Below are 16,730 nucleotides of genomic sequence, written 5' to 3' on the forward strand. Positions count from 1 at the left end.
GTCTACCTCGTTATAGCCTTTATTTTAGTTTGTAAGTACAATACATATAAATGATAAGACATAACATATCACTGTCTATGACAGTTTGATAGTTTGTGGTTTCTTCTGCTCTGTAAAGAAAATCTAGTTCAGATAAAGCTTCTAACTTTTCACCTTCTGTTTCTGGGTCAGTTTTATTGTTTGGTGTATTTTGATTCTTTCCTTATTATAACTGCCCAAAATATACAAGCACTATGTATCAACATATCAGCAGGAGCTTAAATTGAGTTTGACAGAAGGAAATGTGTCATTGATCTTGAATATCAACAGTGGAGATTGGGTTTTGGACACAAAACAGCTTCGTCTTCCTGAGAAACATTTTGAACCAAAATCCATCATAGAGAGACCGTACCTAAATTTCTATGCTTAAATTACTTTAAAATCCAATGTAGCTATACAATACTAGTTATGTTTTATAAGAGGCTGACTGTCCTTCTCCCCTGACTAGATAAAACCCCAGATAAGACCCACTTTTCTGCTCTTACTGCTGATTTTATCCTTGAGTTCTTGCTCAATTTGAGGGTATTGTGAAGACATTCCTTACAAATGTAAGAAGTCAAACTCAAGAAGAGATAGGTGAGGCATGTCGAGGGAAAGAGATTACCATCCACTAAATAACTCTGCAAGTGCTGCGACCATCGCACACAGATGATATACACCACCGAAGCTCGTACAGATACAGGCACAGTATAGTATAACTCCTATTTTCTGTTCTTTGAGCTGAAATTTCATCCTTGTTTGCCACAAACAAACCCTCCAAACACCCCAGCAGGTTATAAGAGGGTTGATAAGAGGAATCCTTTATGATACAAACTAACATTGATGCTGCGCTTCAGACGTCCTCACGTCCTTAAAGATAATATCCAGTCGTCACCTTCTGGTGAAACAGTGGTGCTCTCCAGACCAGACACTATCAGCCTCATCGCTGTTGACTTGTGAACTGGCCTTCAGAGGAAAGCTTTTATCTCTGGGGAGGGTCAGCCAATATCCCTTAGCTCCACAGACCTACACACACACACACAGACACATTAATATATCCCCTACCTCCAGACATGCCCAGACAGTCTTATTTATACACACTGTCCCATCTGCAGCAGCAGGCAGCAGTAGAAACCTCATTTCCACTAAACTAATAATGGCAGAAGCAATATCACTGATGTAATCTGCCTCTAGACTGTGGCAACAGACATGTTTGTGTATGTGTGTGTGTGCACGCGTGGTTATTGCATACCATATGTCTGAATGCCAGTTTCATGCCCTTTAAACGCTCATGCATGCACAGTATGTGCCGTGCATGACATACTGTTTGTGTCACATATAGAGAGGGAACAATTGTTTATCAAGCATCTATAGTGCGATCTGTAAGGATGAGGACAGTAACACATTTTTTTGGGCTCTTTACTACAAAGAACTACAATTTTTATTTGAGACAGAAAGTATAACAAGTTAGACAAGTTATGTAAACTTAAAGTCCCCTTCCAGTCAAAAAACGTGTTTTGCTTATTATTCCTTCAGTTGGATGTTTGAGCTTCACTGTGCAGAATGATGTATTTGCAGAGTTTGTTTCATCTGCTGAAGAGAGGGAGTTTATCCGTGCTCACCTGAAATCTCAGTTTAAGGCACGTACCTATAAGCACGATTTGTGATCTCACAACTAGTTCGGAGCCAATCGAGGGCTGGTATACGATTTGCACAAGTGTGATGTGGAAACCCGAGAAGCCTCCAGTGCACAAACACTAAGGATGGATTTTTTCAGTGAAGTAGGAGACATCTCATGTTCAGCAGTTAAACTTTTTGAAATGAAAAGTATTTGCCATATGATTTTAATGATCTTTAACAGGATAACTGAACATGTCAGACACAATTTATTATTCCAAGCAGGGAATTTTTTTATGTCCTAGAGGGGATCTTTTAATTAAATGATCATATTTAATATTGGGTGTCAGATCATATACAGTCTGTCACTGCCTGAGGTCTCCAACCCAAAGACATCAGACACTTACAGACCTGATACAGGCTTTAGCTGCAGCCATGTTCTTCTTGCATGGCTCCTTTTGCCTTCAGTCTGGTCGAGCAAGAAGCAAATGCACCTGCTCAGGTGATTTAGCTGACAACACAAAACTGTTAAAAAAATGAGACAGAATGAGATCATTTTTAAAAATGCTTTGCTGCCTTTTCTGTATGTTCAGGATAATTTTACTACTGCGTTGTCCTAAAACTCTGGGACTGTGTATGAGTCCTACACTGTTCACCCAGTACATATTTGAACACTGTCAAAAACTATTAAAGTTGAAAGTGCAGAATCAAAACAATGACTCAGAACACCGAGCCCCCTACGCTGAATCTTTACCAACCATTCAGTAGCTGTACCTGACCTCTGACCTCCCTGTGGATGAAAAAGAAAGTCAATAGTACTTATTATTGTTATTAACATTTACTTCTCTCACTCTACGACCCCTTTCACCTCTTTCAGTGGCGCCAGGCGGACACAATCAGACATCTGGGTAAGGTGACGCTGGCCCAGGAGCAGGACTACACAGGCCTCATCGTGGGCTGCGTGTTCGTCAGCTTGCTGCTGCTGCTGCTGGGAACGCTGCTCATGTGGAGGAGGAACAAACACATCGATGGTAAGAGCAGAGACGTCGGGTTGTGGAGGGGTCACAGTAAAAAAAAAAAAAGATCAGTTCGCTTCTACTGCTGCGACGTACTGAATATGAAGGCATCCTAAACACAGACAATGATGTCACATCAGAAATATTATGTCAATCAGACTATGATCTGTTTTCTACAACTAGGTTTAGCAGGAATATTTGCTAATTGGCTGCAATTCAGATATTTAGCCATAACAAAGTCATAAAGAGGCAAATACAACAACAAAGAAAATTCACCAAAAATAATGAAATATGTGAAGAAATCAAAATAAATTGACATAAAACAGTCAGTATATACTCTATATGTAATTTACCTCTATAACAAGAAAAATGAAAGGATAATATAGATACCTATAGGGCACATACAGTATACAGACATTATACCTGTAATATACATATACTGTATGCATGTAGTGAAGGACCTAGATTAGTTATAAGTCAATCATAGTTGCATTAAAAGTTAATTGATACCTAGTGATGTGTATTTGCTTGTGTGTGTGTGTGTGTGTGTGTGTGTGTGTGTGTGTGTGTGTGTGTGTGTGTGTGTGTGTCTGCATACTTGCAACTTGAGTTCAGTGACTCTTTTCTAACCTGTGTGCATGTGTGCCTGCTGGGTCGTGTTTTGCCTGGTGGGTTGACAGTAGGTTTGTTTGTTGGGTGCATCGGTGGGAACGCTTTGCCTTGCTAAGTAATTCTCTGATCTCTCCCCCTCTCCTCTTCCTTCTCTCACTTCCCTTCTTCTCTTCTCACCCTTTCTCTCCCTCTCACCATTCCTATAAAATTCTTCCTCTCTGCTTCTCTATCCTTATCCCGATCTCTCTATCTCTCCCTCTGTACCCCCGCCTCTCTCCTCCCCCTCTGTCTCTAGATCTATCTGAGGTGTGGTATGATGGCCGGGGTCACATCCAGCATCTGGACAGGCTGGCTAACGCGAGGAGCGTCAGCCCCACTAACGAAATGGTCTCCCACGAGTCAGTCGACTATAGAACAACCCTGCTGGAGGGTACGTCAAACAGATAAGCCCCGCCCCCGCCCCCACCTGACATATTCTTCCCCCCATCCCACCTTTTTATCGTATCTCCCGCCTTCCCATTTACCTGCTTCCCTCCCTGTAGGGCTGAATGCTCAACCAACAGCTGTAGCCTTGAAAGGATGTAGGTTTTTGGGAGATTTTTAGAATTAAAATCATCCATGTACCCCAGTGTTAACACCTCCTGCTAATGCATGAATTAATCCTGATTGATGCAGCACTCTTGCCCCTTCTTCTGAGAGTCATTACTGAATCAAGTTAAGACATAATACACATAATGTTAGAATCAGTGCAACTTAATCTTTCCTTCACAGTAGTATCTTTTGAACATCCATAGATTTGCGTATCTGCTTAAATTTGCTGAATATGTAGCAAAGAAGTTAATCTTTACCTCAGATCTTACCTAAGACTCATCGTGTTTATACATTCTTTCAGTATCAGAAGGAGTCCACTGATTGTTGTTTGTTACATCCGTGGTTAAAGTGCAAACAGGAGCTGCTAGTAGTGATTTTTTTAGCCGCACACACAGTCTTCTGTCGCTTCACTTCCTGCGAACACGTGGAAAACATCCCCGCTTGTTCGACTGTGTGTCATATTTTATGTCATTTTGACCCGTTTCTGACACACAAACACCAGATTTAACTGCATTTAATTATATGTCACTTAAGTGTCAGCACACAGACAAACTGCCAAGAGCACGCAGGTGATATTTGGAGTCTGTCTTCTCACCACAAGTAAGCTGACCAACAGGACATCCTTCCAAAAACTTTGATGTAATCTTTAAAGTCACCTGTGGTTTTGGTTCCCTATGCTGGGATCCTGAGGGCGTGATGGGGGGGAGGGGGGACTCCTCGTGTTATGATCCTGAGTGTGATGGGTAAAAAGCAATTTTCCTGCCCTAAAATCTGAGAAGGTAGACTTACTAATGAACTAATGCTTGTCCTCAGGGAGAGTTGTGGTGCAGGATCAGTGGCTGAAAAATTCCTAGATTGAGAATTCATAGAGCTTAGCGTTTACGTCTGCCCTGCCTTCTGTTCTGGCTTGTTTTTAGATTAAAACGAGATAAGTTTGCATGTATGTTTCTTTGCGTTTCCATCCTTCCACTAACAGCAACAAAAACAAAATCAGAAGCTTCATTTTTTCCAGCTTGACTAGCCTCCGTTACAGTCTCAAGTTCCTTTCTGCCTTTGTAGTAGCCCTACTCTGATCATGTAACACACCTTGACCTCTGGAGGCCCCCCTCCTTACATAGTCGCTGACCTTTGACCCTTCTTCTCTTTTGCTCCTCCAGATCAGGGCACCGACAGGCCCGAGACATGCCGGGGAGCTCCTCCCATCTACGGGGGCAACGGGGAGCTGTTGTCCCCCAGGCTGGGGGTACTGGGAGGTGGGATGGGGATGGGTTTGGGAATGGAAGGTGAGCTGGTGTCACCCCTGCTGATGGCCCCGGTCCACATCGACCCGTCCTGTCTCCACCCGGACCTGCTGACGGAGGTGCAGCACGTGGTGATCGCCAGGGAACAACTGCTGCTTCACCTCAACCAGGTCATCGGCAGAGGTCAGTCTGTCTTTACTGTTAAAACAGATCATTTCCAAATCATTACATATCAACAATCACTTTCCGTATGATTATCCTCAAAATCCACAGGAGTTTTTCCAGTGGGATATTTGGGGTTGATGAGATGTTGCACTTCTAAAACAATGTTGCTGATGTTTAAGTTTCTCCACTGTTGATGTCTTTTCTCGGTCTCGCTGATGTGCTGTTCATGCTTATTTTACAAAATGGAACATTTAAAATGCATCACTTCCTTTCTCAGGAAAAGGCCAGTCATTTCCCATAGAAAATAAAAAGCAGACACGTATTTGTATGAAAATGTCATGTAATAGGAACCAGCCCGATACAAACTGCTGTGTCAGTCAGTAATCAAATTACCGGTGTAGCAGATGATGCTCAATTATCACTGAACAATGCATTAAAGAGCCTTATGAAGGGGATAATAGCCTTTTACAGCAGCATAAAGCAGATGAGCAATAAAAATGAAAAACAATAGAGATTGCTAAATAACTCAATAAGGCATGAAAGATATCCCGACCAACCAGTGTTCAGCTGAAACCACATATTGTATAAACACTGATATGCACCATTAATGTATTTATGCACTGTGTATTCGTAACCACGGATAATCTAAACTGCACAAGTACGTAATCATTCCCTGTTTTCTGACACTGTATAGAGATTTATATGATTGCACTGTCAGGCATCTGCATGAAAGGAACAAATATGCAGCAAAAAAGACCTAAATATACAAAAAACAAATGGCAAAATAACAGATGTTATTTGGTTTGGTCAGTCAACAGTCAATTACATAACAATCTCTTAATTATATTCACTTCTTTTCAGGCTGAACTCATACTATACTTAAAAAGAGAAACAATAATGAAGACATTATTTTCATGCAAACAATCCATGATGGAATGTAGTTGATGTGGAGCGATACTATTGTCCACTGAGCTTAGGTTAAAACCACAGATTTGCTTTAAGCTATACAGAAAGTCACCCACGAAGAGCTTAACTGCCTGTTTTATCAAACCGCAACCTTGACATGCAGACACAAAATCACAGCGTATTGTGCAGTTTAAGTAGGACCCACAGATCAAATTCAAACATCAAAACCTCCAAAACCCCTCAGTGTCACAAACACAGTCCTCTGCCCCCCCCACCACCCACCACCCACCACCACCCACCACCACCACTCTCGGCTGAATTTTGTGGCGTAGGATGATTTTTTTTCACAGCTAGTATTCCCAGGGTCCATTGTTGGGAGTCGTAATCCAACACCCACAGCCATCTGCGGGGACGTGATAGGAGAATGCTGCGCTCATTTTATTCTTGCACCCCTCCCAGTCTGGGGCAAGCCCTCATGTCTTAAAAAAGAGATATAATTCAATAAAATGAACAATAACTCAAAGGAGTTTGGCGTAGGCTATTAGTCTGTGTAGGGTATTAATGAATAAAGCTTCATACTAGGTTACTTGTGTGGGGAGATTTAGTGTGAGGGTGATGGTAACTTTAGATAATCTGAATTAGCTGTTGAAGGTATGAAAACAGGCGAAACTCACTTTGAAGAGTCACATGTGCTCGTTTTCTAACCAACCCGACCGTTTTCTGTGGACCAAAGTGACCAAAAAGCTGCAGAAGGTACTTGAAATCACCTTGATGCTTCTGCTCCAAACCTTTTTTTCTTCTTTTTAATGTGTAAACAGTGGACAGAAATATGAGATTAGTGGAACTGCTGTGATCATGGAGCCAACTGGCAGGATGCAGGATCTTAATCATAGTGGCTCTTTCGAGAAGAAGGCTTCAACAAGCCAAGATGTAGATGAAGGTTGCTGATTGCACAGAATCCAAAAATGGCCTGCAATGTCTCTTTGTAAGCCAAGTGGGTAATTTAGCTGATGCCATACAATTTTTACCATTTATGGGAAAGATTTAGAAAGTGCAGTTTACTTACTGGACTACGAGTATATTAAGCAATAAGTCATGGAGGAGAAGATATGATCAGAGTCAGATTCAAGTCTTATTAGCCAAGTATGTTCACACATACAAAGAATTGGACTCCAGTTGTCAGCAGGTCTCATTGTCCTTTCATACACTGCCAAAACAAACGTGCTCTAGTAATGTTACTTAGTCATAGTGAAACTCAGGTGGTGGAACTGCAATTTCATCAGTGATGCATCAAATTTATGGCAACAAAAGACAAGCCAGCTGTCTGTTCTGCTTGGGCCTCAGGGGTTTTTTAGTGTGTGTAACTGAATTTCCAGTACCAAACACTATGAACATTTTCCAGCAAATAAATCATTTGTTTATGCACAGGTGGTGCACAGGTGGCACAGGCCAAAGATACCAACCATCACCTCAAAAAAACACTGCAGGATTCAATTCTCGGCAGCAGTACCTCCAGCTTAGTCGTTCTTTCCAAAGAATTCACTTTCCCATGTTGAGAGGAGGGAAACCAGTGAGGAACTGTGTCCTTATTGCTGCAATAGTGACTCATATTGGTTTGTCTGGGTTTGGAACAACTGACAGGTCCAAAACAAAACAAAATGCAAAATCAAAGAAACCGTTGGTTGACATCCCGAAGTAGAAGTACTAACTGATTCTTGCAGACTGACACGGGCTTCATTGTTCACCTTCTTTGCAGTCGAATCTCATCGTCATTGGAACTGAAAGTGGTGCATCTTATGTTTCTAAAGTGGACTTCTTTCAGACAGGTTTATTTTGTGTAGGGCTAGCGAGTAATTATTTAGGCATTAACAGGTTCGAACATGAGCTTTTGAAAACATTGATGCTGACTAATTCTGACTAACACATCATGTTGCTACCTGCAGGTCACTTCGGCTGTGTTTTCCATGGAACTCTACTCGAGCCAGACGGGCAGAAGCAGCACTGCGCCGTCAAGTCTCTGAACCGTAAGTAGAAATCCGTTTTTAAATGTATTAAACAAACCCCCGAGAAATAAAGGAAGTGACATTTTTCTCCTTTACTGATACAACAACTGTGTGCTAAGCATTTTTTTCCCATCATGACCCCTTCTCTTCCCTTCCCTGGACAACCTAAAGTGATTTTACTGAAATGCAATACTGAATTTTGATCTAGCAGGGAGTTTTTCTGCTGTCATTTAAAGTTAGAAGTTGGAAACTTATTTTAAAACAGTTCATAAAAGCACACAATGTTCTACAAAATTATATTTATCTCCTGTCTTGACTGCATGGGAAGCCATGTTTTGTCATTAGCTGAAGGTTAACAAAACGTACCTCTCCTCCTGAGAAGATATTTTGTTTTTCCATATAAGCTTGGTGACATCCCAAGTTACACACACACACACCAACTCAACACACTCTCTCCTTGTCCAAACATATTTACATCCAACCATAATTATTTCATCCTACATCTGTTTAAATTGCATACTTATTGTATGATATCACAACGCACAAATAGCATTAAAGATCTCATCTCATCAGAGCCCTGAATCCTTTTTGGCTGAGCCGATGGTGATGAATGAGCATCCAATGGTGAGGACGGCATTAGGGTCCCTCCTAATCGTGTAACCTGTCACTTGGAACAGGGAGATTGATGTTGGAGAGATATGGTGGAAAGCACCGTGTAGTCACAAAAGGATCCGCCAAACACAGCCTGCTGTGTTTTAGTCCTCTGGGATTTGAACCTTTTATTGATTTGAGTGTTGTCCCAGGGTATCCTGTCATTGTTTTTGGCTTTCTTTTGTTATATTTGGGACTTTGACTTGATGCTTTTATCCTAATATAACTCTTACTATGACAACTAGTTGAAAGGCACATTCTTTATCCTGAGAACGATGAGTGAATCATACACAAAGGAATATCCATCCTCCACACAGCAATAACGTAATTTTCCTCTTTAACTTTCAAATCAAGAGTATTGAAACCAAATGTCATCTCTCGCTATGTTCGGGGTCTAACCTCAGTTTAAGGCTAATCAGCTGGTTTCTTGGGGCCAAAAGGGGTCTCCATCTCTAACCAGATTACAGCAGAGCCACTGAGGCTAAAGAGCGGGACACCAGAGGCAGAGATGCAATTGGCAAATGGGAATTTGGAATGGGTCAGGTCAGGTCTGAGGGTATTCGGAGAGGTTTTTTTTTTTTCTCTACATTTCCATCCTCATCCCTTTTCCCCCAAGCGTTTATAAGGAATGACCTTCCCACTGATGTCAGGACAGCAGAGTTGCTCCCTGACTTACACTTTAGTCTGAAAGACTCTTCAAGATAAATAATCCACATGTACAATTCTTGCTCTCTAGAATTGTGACTCTTCAAAAAATTTCAGCTCCGAATTGAGTATTGGAATTGGTTTCATGAGTTTTGACTTTTTTTTTACAAGGCATCACGGACTTGGAAGAAGTGTCCCAGTTCCTGAAGGAAGGGATCATCATGAAGGACTTCAGTCACCCCAACGTTCTCTCTCTTCTGGGGATCTGTCTGCCACCGGAGGGCTCACCACTGGTGGTTCTGCCCTACATGAAGCACGGCGACCTGAGAAACTTCATTCGTGATGAGGGACACGTAAGGCCACACACAAGATTGAAATGAAATGAAGTGAAATTTTTAGGGATTCTTGTCCAAAAATTATACCATATCCCTTTATAGTTTCATCAAACATGACAAATTGGAATACTGCAGATATGATTTCAAGTCAAGTTTTGTGTTCTAGTCGTTTGATGGTTGTGTTTTTTCTCCAGAACCCGACCGTGAAGGACCTGATGGGCTTCGGGTTGCAGGTGGCCAGAGGGATGGAGTATCTGGCCAGCAAGAAGTTTGTCCACAGAGACCTGGCTGCAAGGAACTGCATGTGAGTTCATATTTATTCATTCAACTTTGCATTGACATATATTTATATACAGAGGAAACTACAGTAGATCAGACTAAAATAGAATTGAATACGGCTGCAAAAGGAACAGAACAGAAAAAGCATAATAATACATAGGCTTAGAAAAGAAAATGTTAAACAGTGTACAAAAGTTTCAAGTGGAAAGAATTAAAGAGTAAGACCAGGACCAAGGAGCAAAGAGAAAAGCTGAAAAGAATAAAAAACAATACAGTAGAAAGTAACAGTTCTTCTTCCTGACAGGCTGGATGAGAGCTACACGGTGAAGGTTGCAGACTTCGGCCTGGCCAGAGACGTTTACGATAAAGAATATTACAGCGTCCACAACAAGAGCGGAGTCAAGCTGCCTGTCAAATGGATGGCTCTGGAGAGTCTGCAGACACACAAGTTCACCACCAAGTCAGACGTGGTGAGGACTCACAGTGACACGTGCAAAACACGTTAAGAAACGATTCTATATCATCTGACTTCCTCTTGCAAATTCAACATGCATGTTTGTGTTTTTGTCCCACAGTGGTCGTTTGGCGTGTTGTTATGGGAACTGATGACCCGCGGAGCCCCACCTTACTCTGATGTGAACTCCTTCGACATCACCGTGTTCCTGCTGCAGGGGAGGAGGCTGCTGCAGCCCGAGTTCTGCCCCGATGCGCTGTAAGTGCACTCGAACACACATACTCGGACTATATCTACACATATTTTTCTCGACTGTCGTTCGCCCCCTTTAGCAAAGCCACGGCTCAGTTAGCGTGAGTGATATACTGTAGAGCTATACTTAAATACATCACGGCGTGAAAGATAGAGTCTGAGTGCGGCAGGGAAAAACAGTGAAGGTGAATGAGCTGTATAAGCAGTGGAAGTCATAAATAAAAACCACTCAACTTTAGACCATCTATCACCTACATCAGCGGGAGTCCAAAACATATTCACAGCTCCTCTGTCTCAGCAGTGGAGCGAGATATCTCATCACAAGCATGGGTCAAATATAAGTCACTTTTTTTTGCTTTACCTCAAAACACAAAGCAAGTTTTAAATGGAAATCCAATACCAGTAGAGCATTTCTTTTTTTTATTTGTCTTGCTTTGTTGCTAAGCGCTCGTTGCTGTGGTACTTGGAAAGGTTTGCTGGCCCTCGACATCACACATCAATCAGGACAGCGTTGGCACCGCTGGGATTCACTTCTCTCTTGGATTTTGCTGTCAACAACATCTTTAGTTTTCTTTGGATCTGTTACATCAGACAAACAAAGTTTCATGCTGTGCCGCGGTGAAACCAGATGGATACAATATGATTTTCAGTGTTTCAGGTACACTTTAACAGGTTCTGGTCAAATGCTGCGTCTCGGTCAAAAGACGTAAGAAACATTTAGCTGATAAAACAAGTTGTGAAGTGATTTATTCACATGTGAAATGACAGGAAAGTATTTCAGTGTCAATACAGCACACACATCGACTCACTTAACACAACAGTATCTGAATATGTCCTTATCCACTAAACTCTGACCCACTGGTACTGTGAAACGAAAGCCAAGTGTGCTCTCATACCGCACAGATAACATCACGAGGTTACACTGCACGTCTATAGTGTGTGTGTGTGTGTGTGTGTGTGTGTGTGTGTGTGTGTGGAAGTGAGAGGGGAGTGGGAGTGTTCAGGTGAGGGAGGCTGAGGCCCAAAGTTCCCAAGCTGTAAATTAAACAGCAACGTCAGAGTTGAGAGCGGCAGCGGCGGTGATACACGTCTGCAAACATTCCCGCAATTCCTCACTCATGATCGTTCACAGGTTGTTTTAGTGATAGCGGACGCTGGCAGATACCTTTGACGTGTGGTAATGGGGGGCCATTTTTCCTAATTTTTAACAATGATAGAGATGAGCTGCCAAATCAGGGAAAGAGGGAGAAACATGATAACGGCAATATCAGGGATGTCAACCTCTGACGGGGCAAAAAGTTTAGTTGCGAAATGATAAAAATGAAGCCTGGCTTGAAAGAATCAAACTTATCTTTGAGACACATTTGAATTATTAGTGGTCGTAAGACATTTCAATTTCATACACAAACCACTTTTGAGGGAATAATAACTTACAGTAGGTTTATAAGCTACTGTATGATGAAATGAACCGTTAAATATCTATTTTTCAAAAAAAATAAACATGAGGTTGCCACTCGGGTTTCAAGATGCAAATGTTGGCTTGAAGTTTATTTTTACATGGAAAAATCTAAAAGTGGAGAGCTTTCTGCTGCTACAAAAAAAATAAATGAAAAACCAGATGTGAAACCTTATCACAAATGAAAATACAAACACAAATTTGACTGCAGTGAAGCTCAGAAACTATAAAAACAAGGTTTTACACAATGATGATGAATTAAATTATTCATAATTATACATTCTTTTTGACTAGTAGATGAATTAGTTAGTCTATAAAATGTCAGTAAATAGTAAGAAAGGGTCCAAGGAGACGTCTTTAAATTATATGTTTTATCCAACCAAAACCCAAAGATATTCAATTTACAATGATATGAAACAGGAAAGGAGCAAATCCTCACATTTAAGAAGCCGGAGCCAGAGAGTGTCTGCCATTTTTGCTTGAAAAATGATTTAAACAAATATTTAAATTTCACAATACACTTGACAATTAATTGATCTGAAATCATTCATTTCAGCACTACTTTTGTGCAAGTCAGTAGAGATCAGTTTTTGCCAAAGTTTCACAAAAAGTGAAATTTCTCATTACATAGGTTAATATTATTTTGTAAACGCAACATTCAAAGTCGGCCCCTCCTCCCCGGCGCAACCTCTCTCTCTCCTCTGCTCTCTGTACGAAGGCGAGGCCGAGCTCCACACACACACACACACACACACACACACACACACACACACACACACACACAGAGCAGACAGCACTCTGCTGCAGATCACAGCAGACAGAACGAAACAGATTATATTCGACGGCTCACAACAAAATCCGGCAGTAAGGGAGACAGTACGAGCAATTTGTCAAACAACTACCGAACAAGCGGAACATCGGCACTGTGTCCGCCATTTTCGTGGCTTCCTCTTGGATGCGCGCTTATGATCTGGCACCAGCTCGCTACGTTTTATACACTCACACCCTGCAGGCTGTTATTGGCTGGGGGCTACACACCCACTGCCCAAAGGTTGCAGCCCGAACACAGCAAAATAATAAGAAAAGACAGGCAGAAGGCACCGCCACACACTTCTAGTAGGTCATAAGTGATGATTGAGAGGGATCTATAGTTTTTTAGGAAAATCCTGCATAGTATACCTTTAAATATGCTAAACACATTAGCTGTGGTCAGGCTCATCTCCTGCCTTGGTTTTGTTCTGACTCCTCTCCTCTCCTCTCGTCTCCCTTCAGCTACACGGTGATGATCGAGTGCTGGCATCCGAAACCGGAGCGGCGTCCCTCCTTCTCCGAGCTGGTGTCGCGTATCTCCGCCATCTTCTCCAGCTTCAGCGGCGAGCACTACGTCCTGCTCAACACCACCTACGTCAACATCGACAAGATGAGCCCTTACCCCTCCCTCCTCGCCTCCTCCTCCTCCTCCTCCTCCACCGCGACTTCCTCCTTCTCGCCTTCCTCGTCCGACCCTTCCACCTCCACCTCCCTGCCATCCCACTCCCCCCTCTGTTGCCACATGGAGAGAGACTGTTGCACCTGAGAGATGAAGACGGAAAGGAAGGAAGAAGGCAGAAAAAGAAAGACTCAGAAAGAGAGAGAAAGCGAGGAGGAAAATTGAAGGTGATGAAGACTCTGTTTGAGAACTACTGTATGTACTTACCAAACACTGGACACTGTATGCTGAGGAAAAACACACACAGTTTACGGAACTTCGACTGTTCACTCAATGTACATAGATCGTCGACCTTTTTGACCTTCTCGAGCATCACCGAACTATAGGGCCGACCTTATCGATTTCCACCGACCTTTCTGACCTTTCATCGACCCCGAGGAGCGTGAGGTCAGCTTTCCTGCGTCTCCCTACAAGACGATTACAAGGCACAGGAACGCCTCCTCGTAGACTTCCCAGCGGACAAAGCCACCGTCGCAGAAGCACAACACCGTTCATCAAACACCCGGAACGTCTCATTGACTGCTGTACCCACGCAAAGGGGGGGGGGGGACAGACTTCCATGTTTCCCGCTCATCTCTGAGCGGCGTGTGCTTCAATACGTGGCTTGTGGCTCGGACCTTTTTCGCTATCAGTAATGTGAATGTTTTGACAAATGGCCATGTATTGTGTTGTATAAAAAAAAAATGTCACACCTCCGCATCAAACACAAGACTATACGCCACCCTCGCACGCCCCCCCCCCGCGCCTGCATCCAGAGAGAACGAAGGCCGCAATTGCAGATTTTGGCGCCTCAGGTGAGTGAACCGAGGCGCTCTGCTGGATGCCGTTAAAGACAAGGCAACACGGGGAACGGCGGTGTAGAGGTGTAAGGTGGCGTGTGTAAAACAAACCTGCTGCCTGTGTGCAGTTCACTGGATGCTTTATTAGTATAATTATCTTTGGAAGATTAGCCGTCAATGTGCTCGGACAAAAAAAAAAACATCTCGTTGCTTCACCGTGACTCACCTGCATGGAATCTCCAGATGTTTCTGAGTGAAAAGGGTTAGAAGTGTCTTTTCTCTTTCTTTTCTTTTTTTTCTTAAAGAATATTTAAACCTGAAACGTCCTGTCAAAACAGTACAACTCTGACAACATGCACACACTTGAAAGCTTTGAGATACTCTTGGAAAGAAGAAGGAGAACAAATGAGAACCATGTCCCCGGGGTTTGATGAACTGTCCAAGCCGCTTACTGTATATCAGATCTGTGTCTGTTTGACATAAATTTGATTTTATCGACAAAGAGACATCCTGTACCTGATAAGATGATACACATAAGCAAAGGACATGAAGGCTCGCAGCCAGAGAGCTAAAAACTCTTTAATATTCAGTCTTTTATTGGTCAAAATTGAATCTTCAAGAGCTTGTTGTTCCCTAAAGATTTCACTCAGAGCTTTAAGTAAATATTTTTGCCTGAAAGGGTTCCTGTGCTCATCTGGCTTCAAACCATGAATGTGTCACTAATGTGACAGTGACAGCTGTGTATCACTGTAAGACAACTGTGCAGTCATGTGAAGAAATATTTTTAATGTTAAAAAAAAAACAAAAACATACCAGTGTGTTTGCAAATGTTAGCCTCTTAACTACAAATCATGTAAATTTACACTTTTTTGACCTTTTTTTTTCAAAAGCATGATACACAGTTTTACATGTACAGATGTTTTGCCCACCTTTCCAGGTAACCGTCGGCTCCCATTCATTTTAGAATAAAGTCTTTTAGCTGATTCTTGAAACTTTTTTGAGTTGTGCACATCCAGTCTGTGTTAAGTTTTGTCAGTGTTACAGTATTGTTATGTTTTAATGCAGTCAAAGTGCAGATTGGTTGTTTTAAGTGTGCACTACTTCATAATGTAACATCGGGATGTGCCGATTGATGATCATATTGACAACTGAAGAATCTCCTGCTAACATTAATTTGGGGGGGGGGGGTGGAGCAAAACATATTCATGAATTGTATAAAGATCCTAATCAGTCTGCTGCAGTAATCAACTAGTAATTTCATAAATATGTGTAAATATGAGTGGAAACATGCAAACACTGGTGTGGTCAGAGCCCCCTTTTTTTATCTTTGTTGTGTAGCAGATTGTCTTTTTTTTGTTGTTGTTTTTTTTTGAATGGCTGCTGATGTGACTGGGCCATTGACAGACAGGTATGAATGTTTGCTATGACAAGAAAATTGCTGTACTATATTTTTGTATTGATGATGAGCTTCTTCAAATCTGGTCGAACGAGAAGACCAGCGGTGAGCGAATAGTGCCACGTTACAAACGAACAAAAGCCCACCTAATCAATCCTACGTTTTCCGAGACGAACCACTGCCATTTTGTAAATAAAGAGAGAAAGGGGGGGGGTCGTAGGGATCCGTGTGTGGGTCTGTCTTATAAAACATGTGAGTGGATGCTCATTAGCTTATGATCATCACTGCTGGATTATTGTGTGAACAGTAAAGAGCAGACAGTTAAACTGTAGCTAACGCCGCCTCACATCCCACATGACACTGCTGTCACTTTGATCATGTGATTCTACACCACTTTGCCCGTGCTTAACACTGTCTGTTCTACGTGTGTGTGTATGTATGATTTTATTGTCTATATATATAAAAAAAATAAAATCCTGAGGTACATGTTCCTATGTAATGTCAAATCAACTTTGTCAGTGTAATAAAGCTATACTATCAGAGTAATATCTTGTTTCTATGACTTGTTCATGTGTTTTATTGATCAAACCTGTTCTTGAGGCAAATGTAAAGCTTATTCCTCCATCACAATAAATAAGACACTATACTCAAGGTGCAATGACACACTCATGAAGGTTTTGGGAGACTTTTAAATGCAGGGCAGGTTTTAACCCCTTAACATCCACCCTTTTTATAGAATTTTCGCCTATTTGGCATACCCAAATAAAAAAGCTTATAACAGAAGAACTGCAAGGCCATGATGCATGTATGAGGTTTCATTTGACA

The 16,730-nt window shown here is 42.0% G+C and overlaps 1 protein-coding gene across 1 annotated transcript in view; it reads left to right on the forward strand.

The window, feature by feature from the left end:
* Positions 1 to 16,451, forward strand: part of met (MET proto-oncogene, receptor tyrosine kinase) — a 77,199-nt gene extending 60,748 nt beyond the window's left edge. Inside the window, exons 13-21 of the mRNA XM_067590630.1 lie at positions 2,513 to 2,666; positions 3,559 to 3,693; positions 5,012 to 5,278; positions 8,110 to 8,190; positions 9,637 to 9,818; positions 9,995 to 10,104; positions 10,384 to 10,549; positions 10,655 to 10,791; positions 13,514 to 16,451. Coding sequence (XP_067446731.1) covers positions 2,513 to 2,666; positions 3,559 to 3,693; positions 5,012 to 5,278; positions 8,110 to 8,190; positions 9,637 to 9,818; positions 9,995 to 10,104; positions 10,384 to 10,549; positions 10,655 to 10,791; positions 13,514 to 13,817 — 1,536 coding nt within the window. The 3' untranslated portion in view covers positions 13,818 to 16,451. The remainder of the gene's footprint in view (positions 1 to 2,512; positions 2,667 to 3,558; positions 3,694 to 5,011; positions 5,279 to 8,109; positions 8,191 to 9,636; positions 9,819 to 9,994; positions 10,105 to 10,383; positions 10,550 to 10,654; positions 10,792 to 13,513) is intronic.
* Positions 16,452 to 16,730: the final 279 nt, after the last annotated feature.

This window comes from Thunnus thynnus, chromosome 5, assembly GCF_963924715.1.
Source record: "Thunnus thynnus chromosome 5, fThuThy2.1, whole genome shotgun sequence".
In the NCBI taxonomy this organism is placed as follows: domain Eukaryota; kingdom Metazoa; phylum Chordata; class Actinopteri; order Scombriformes; family Scombridae; genus Thunnus; species Thunnus thynnus.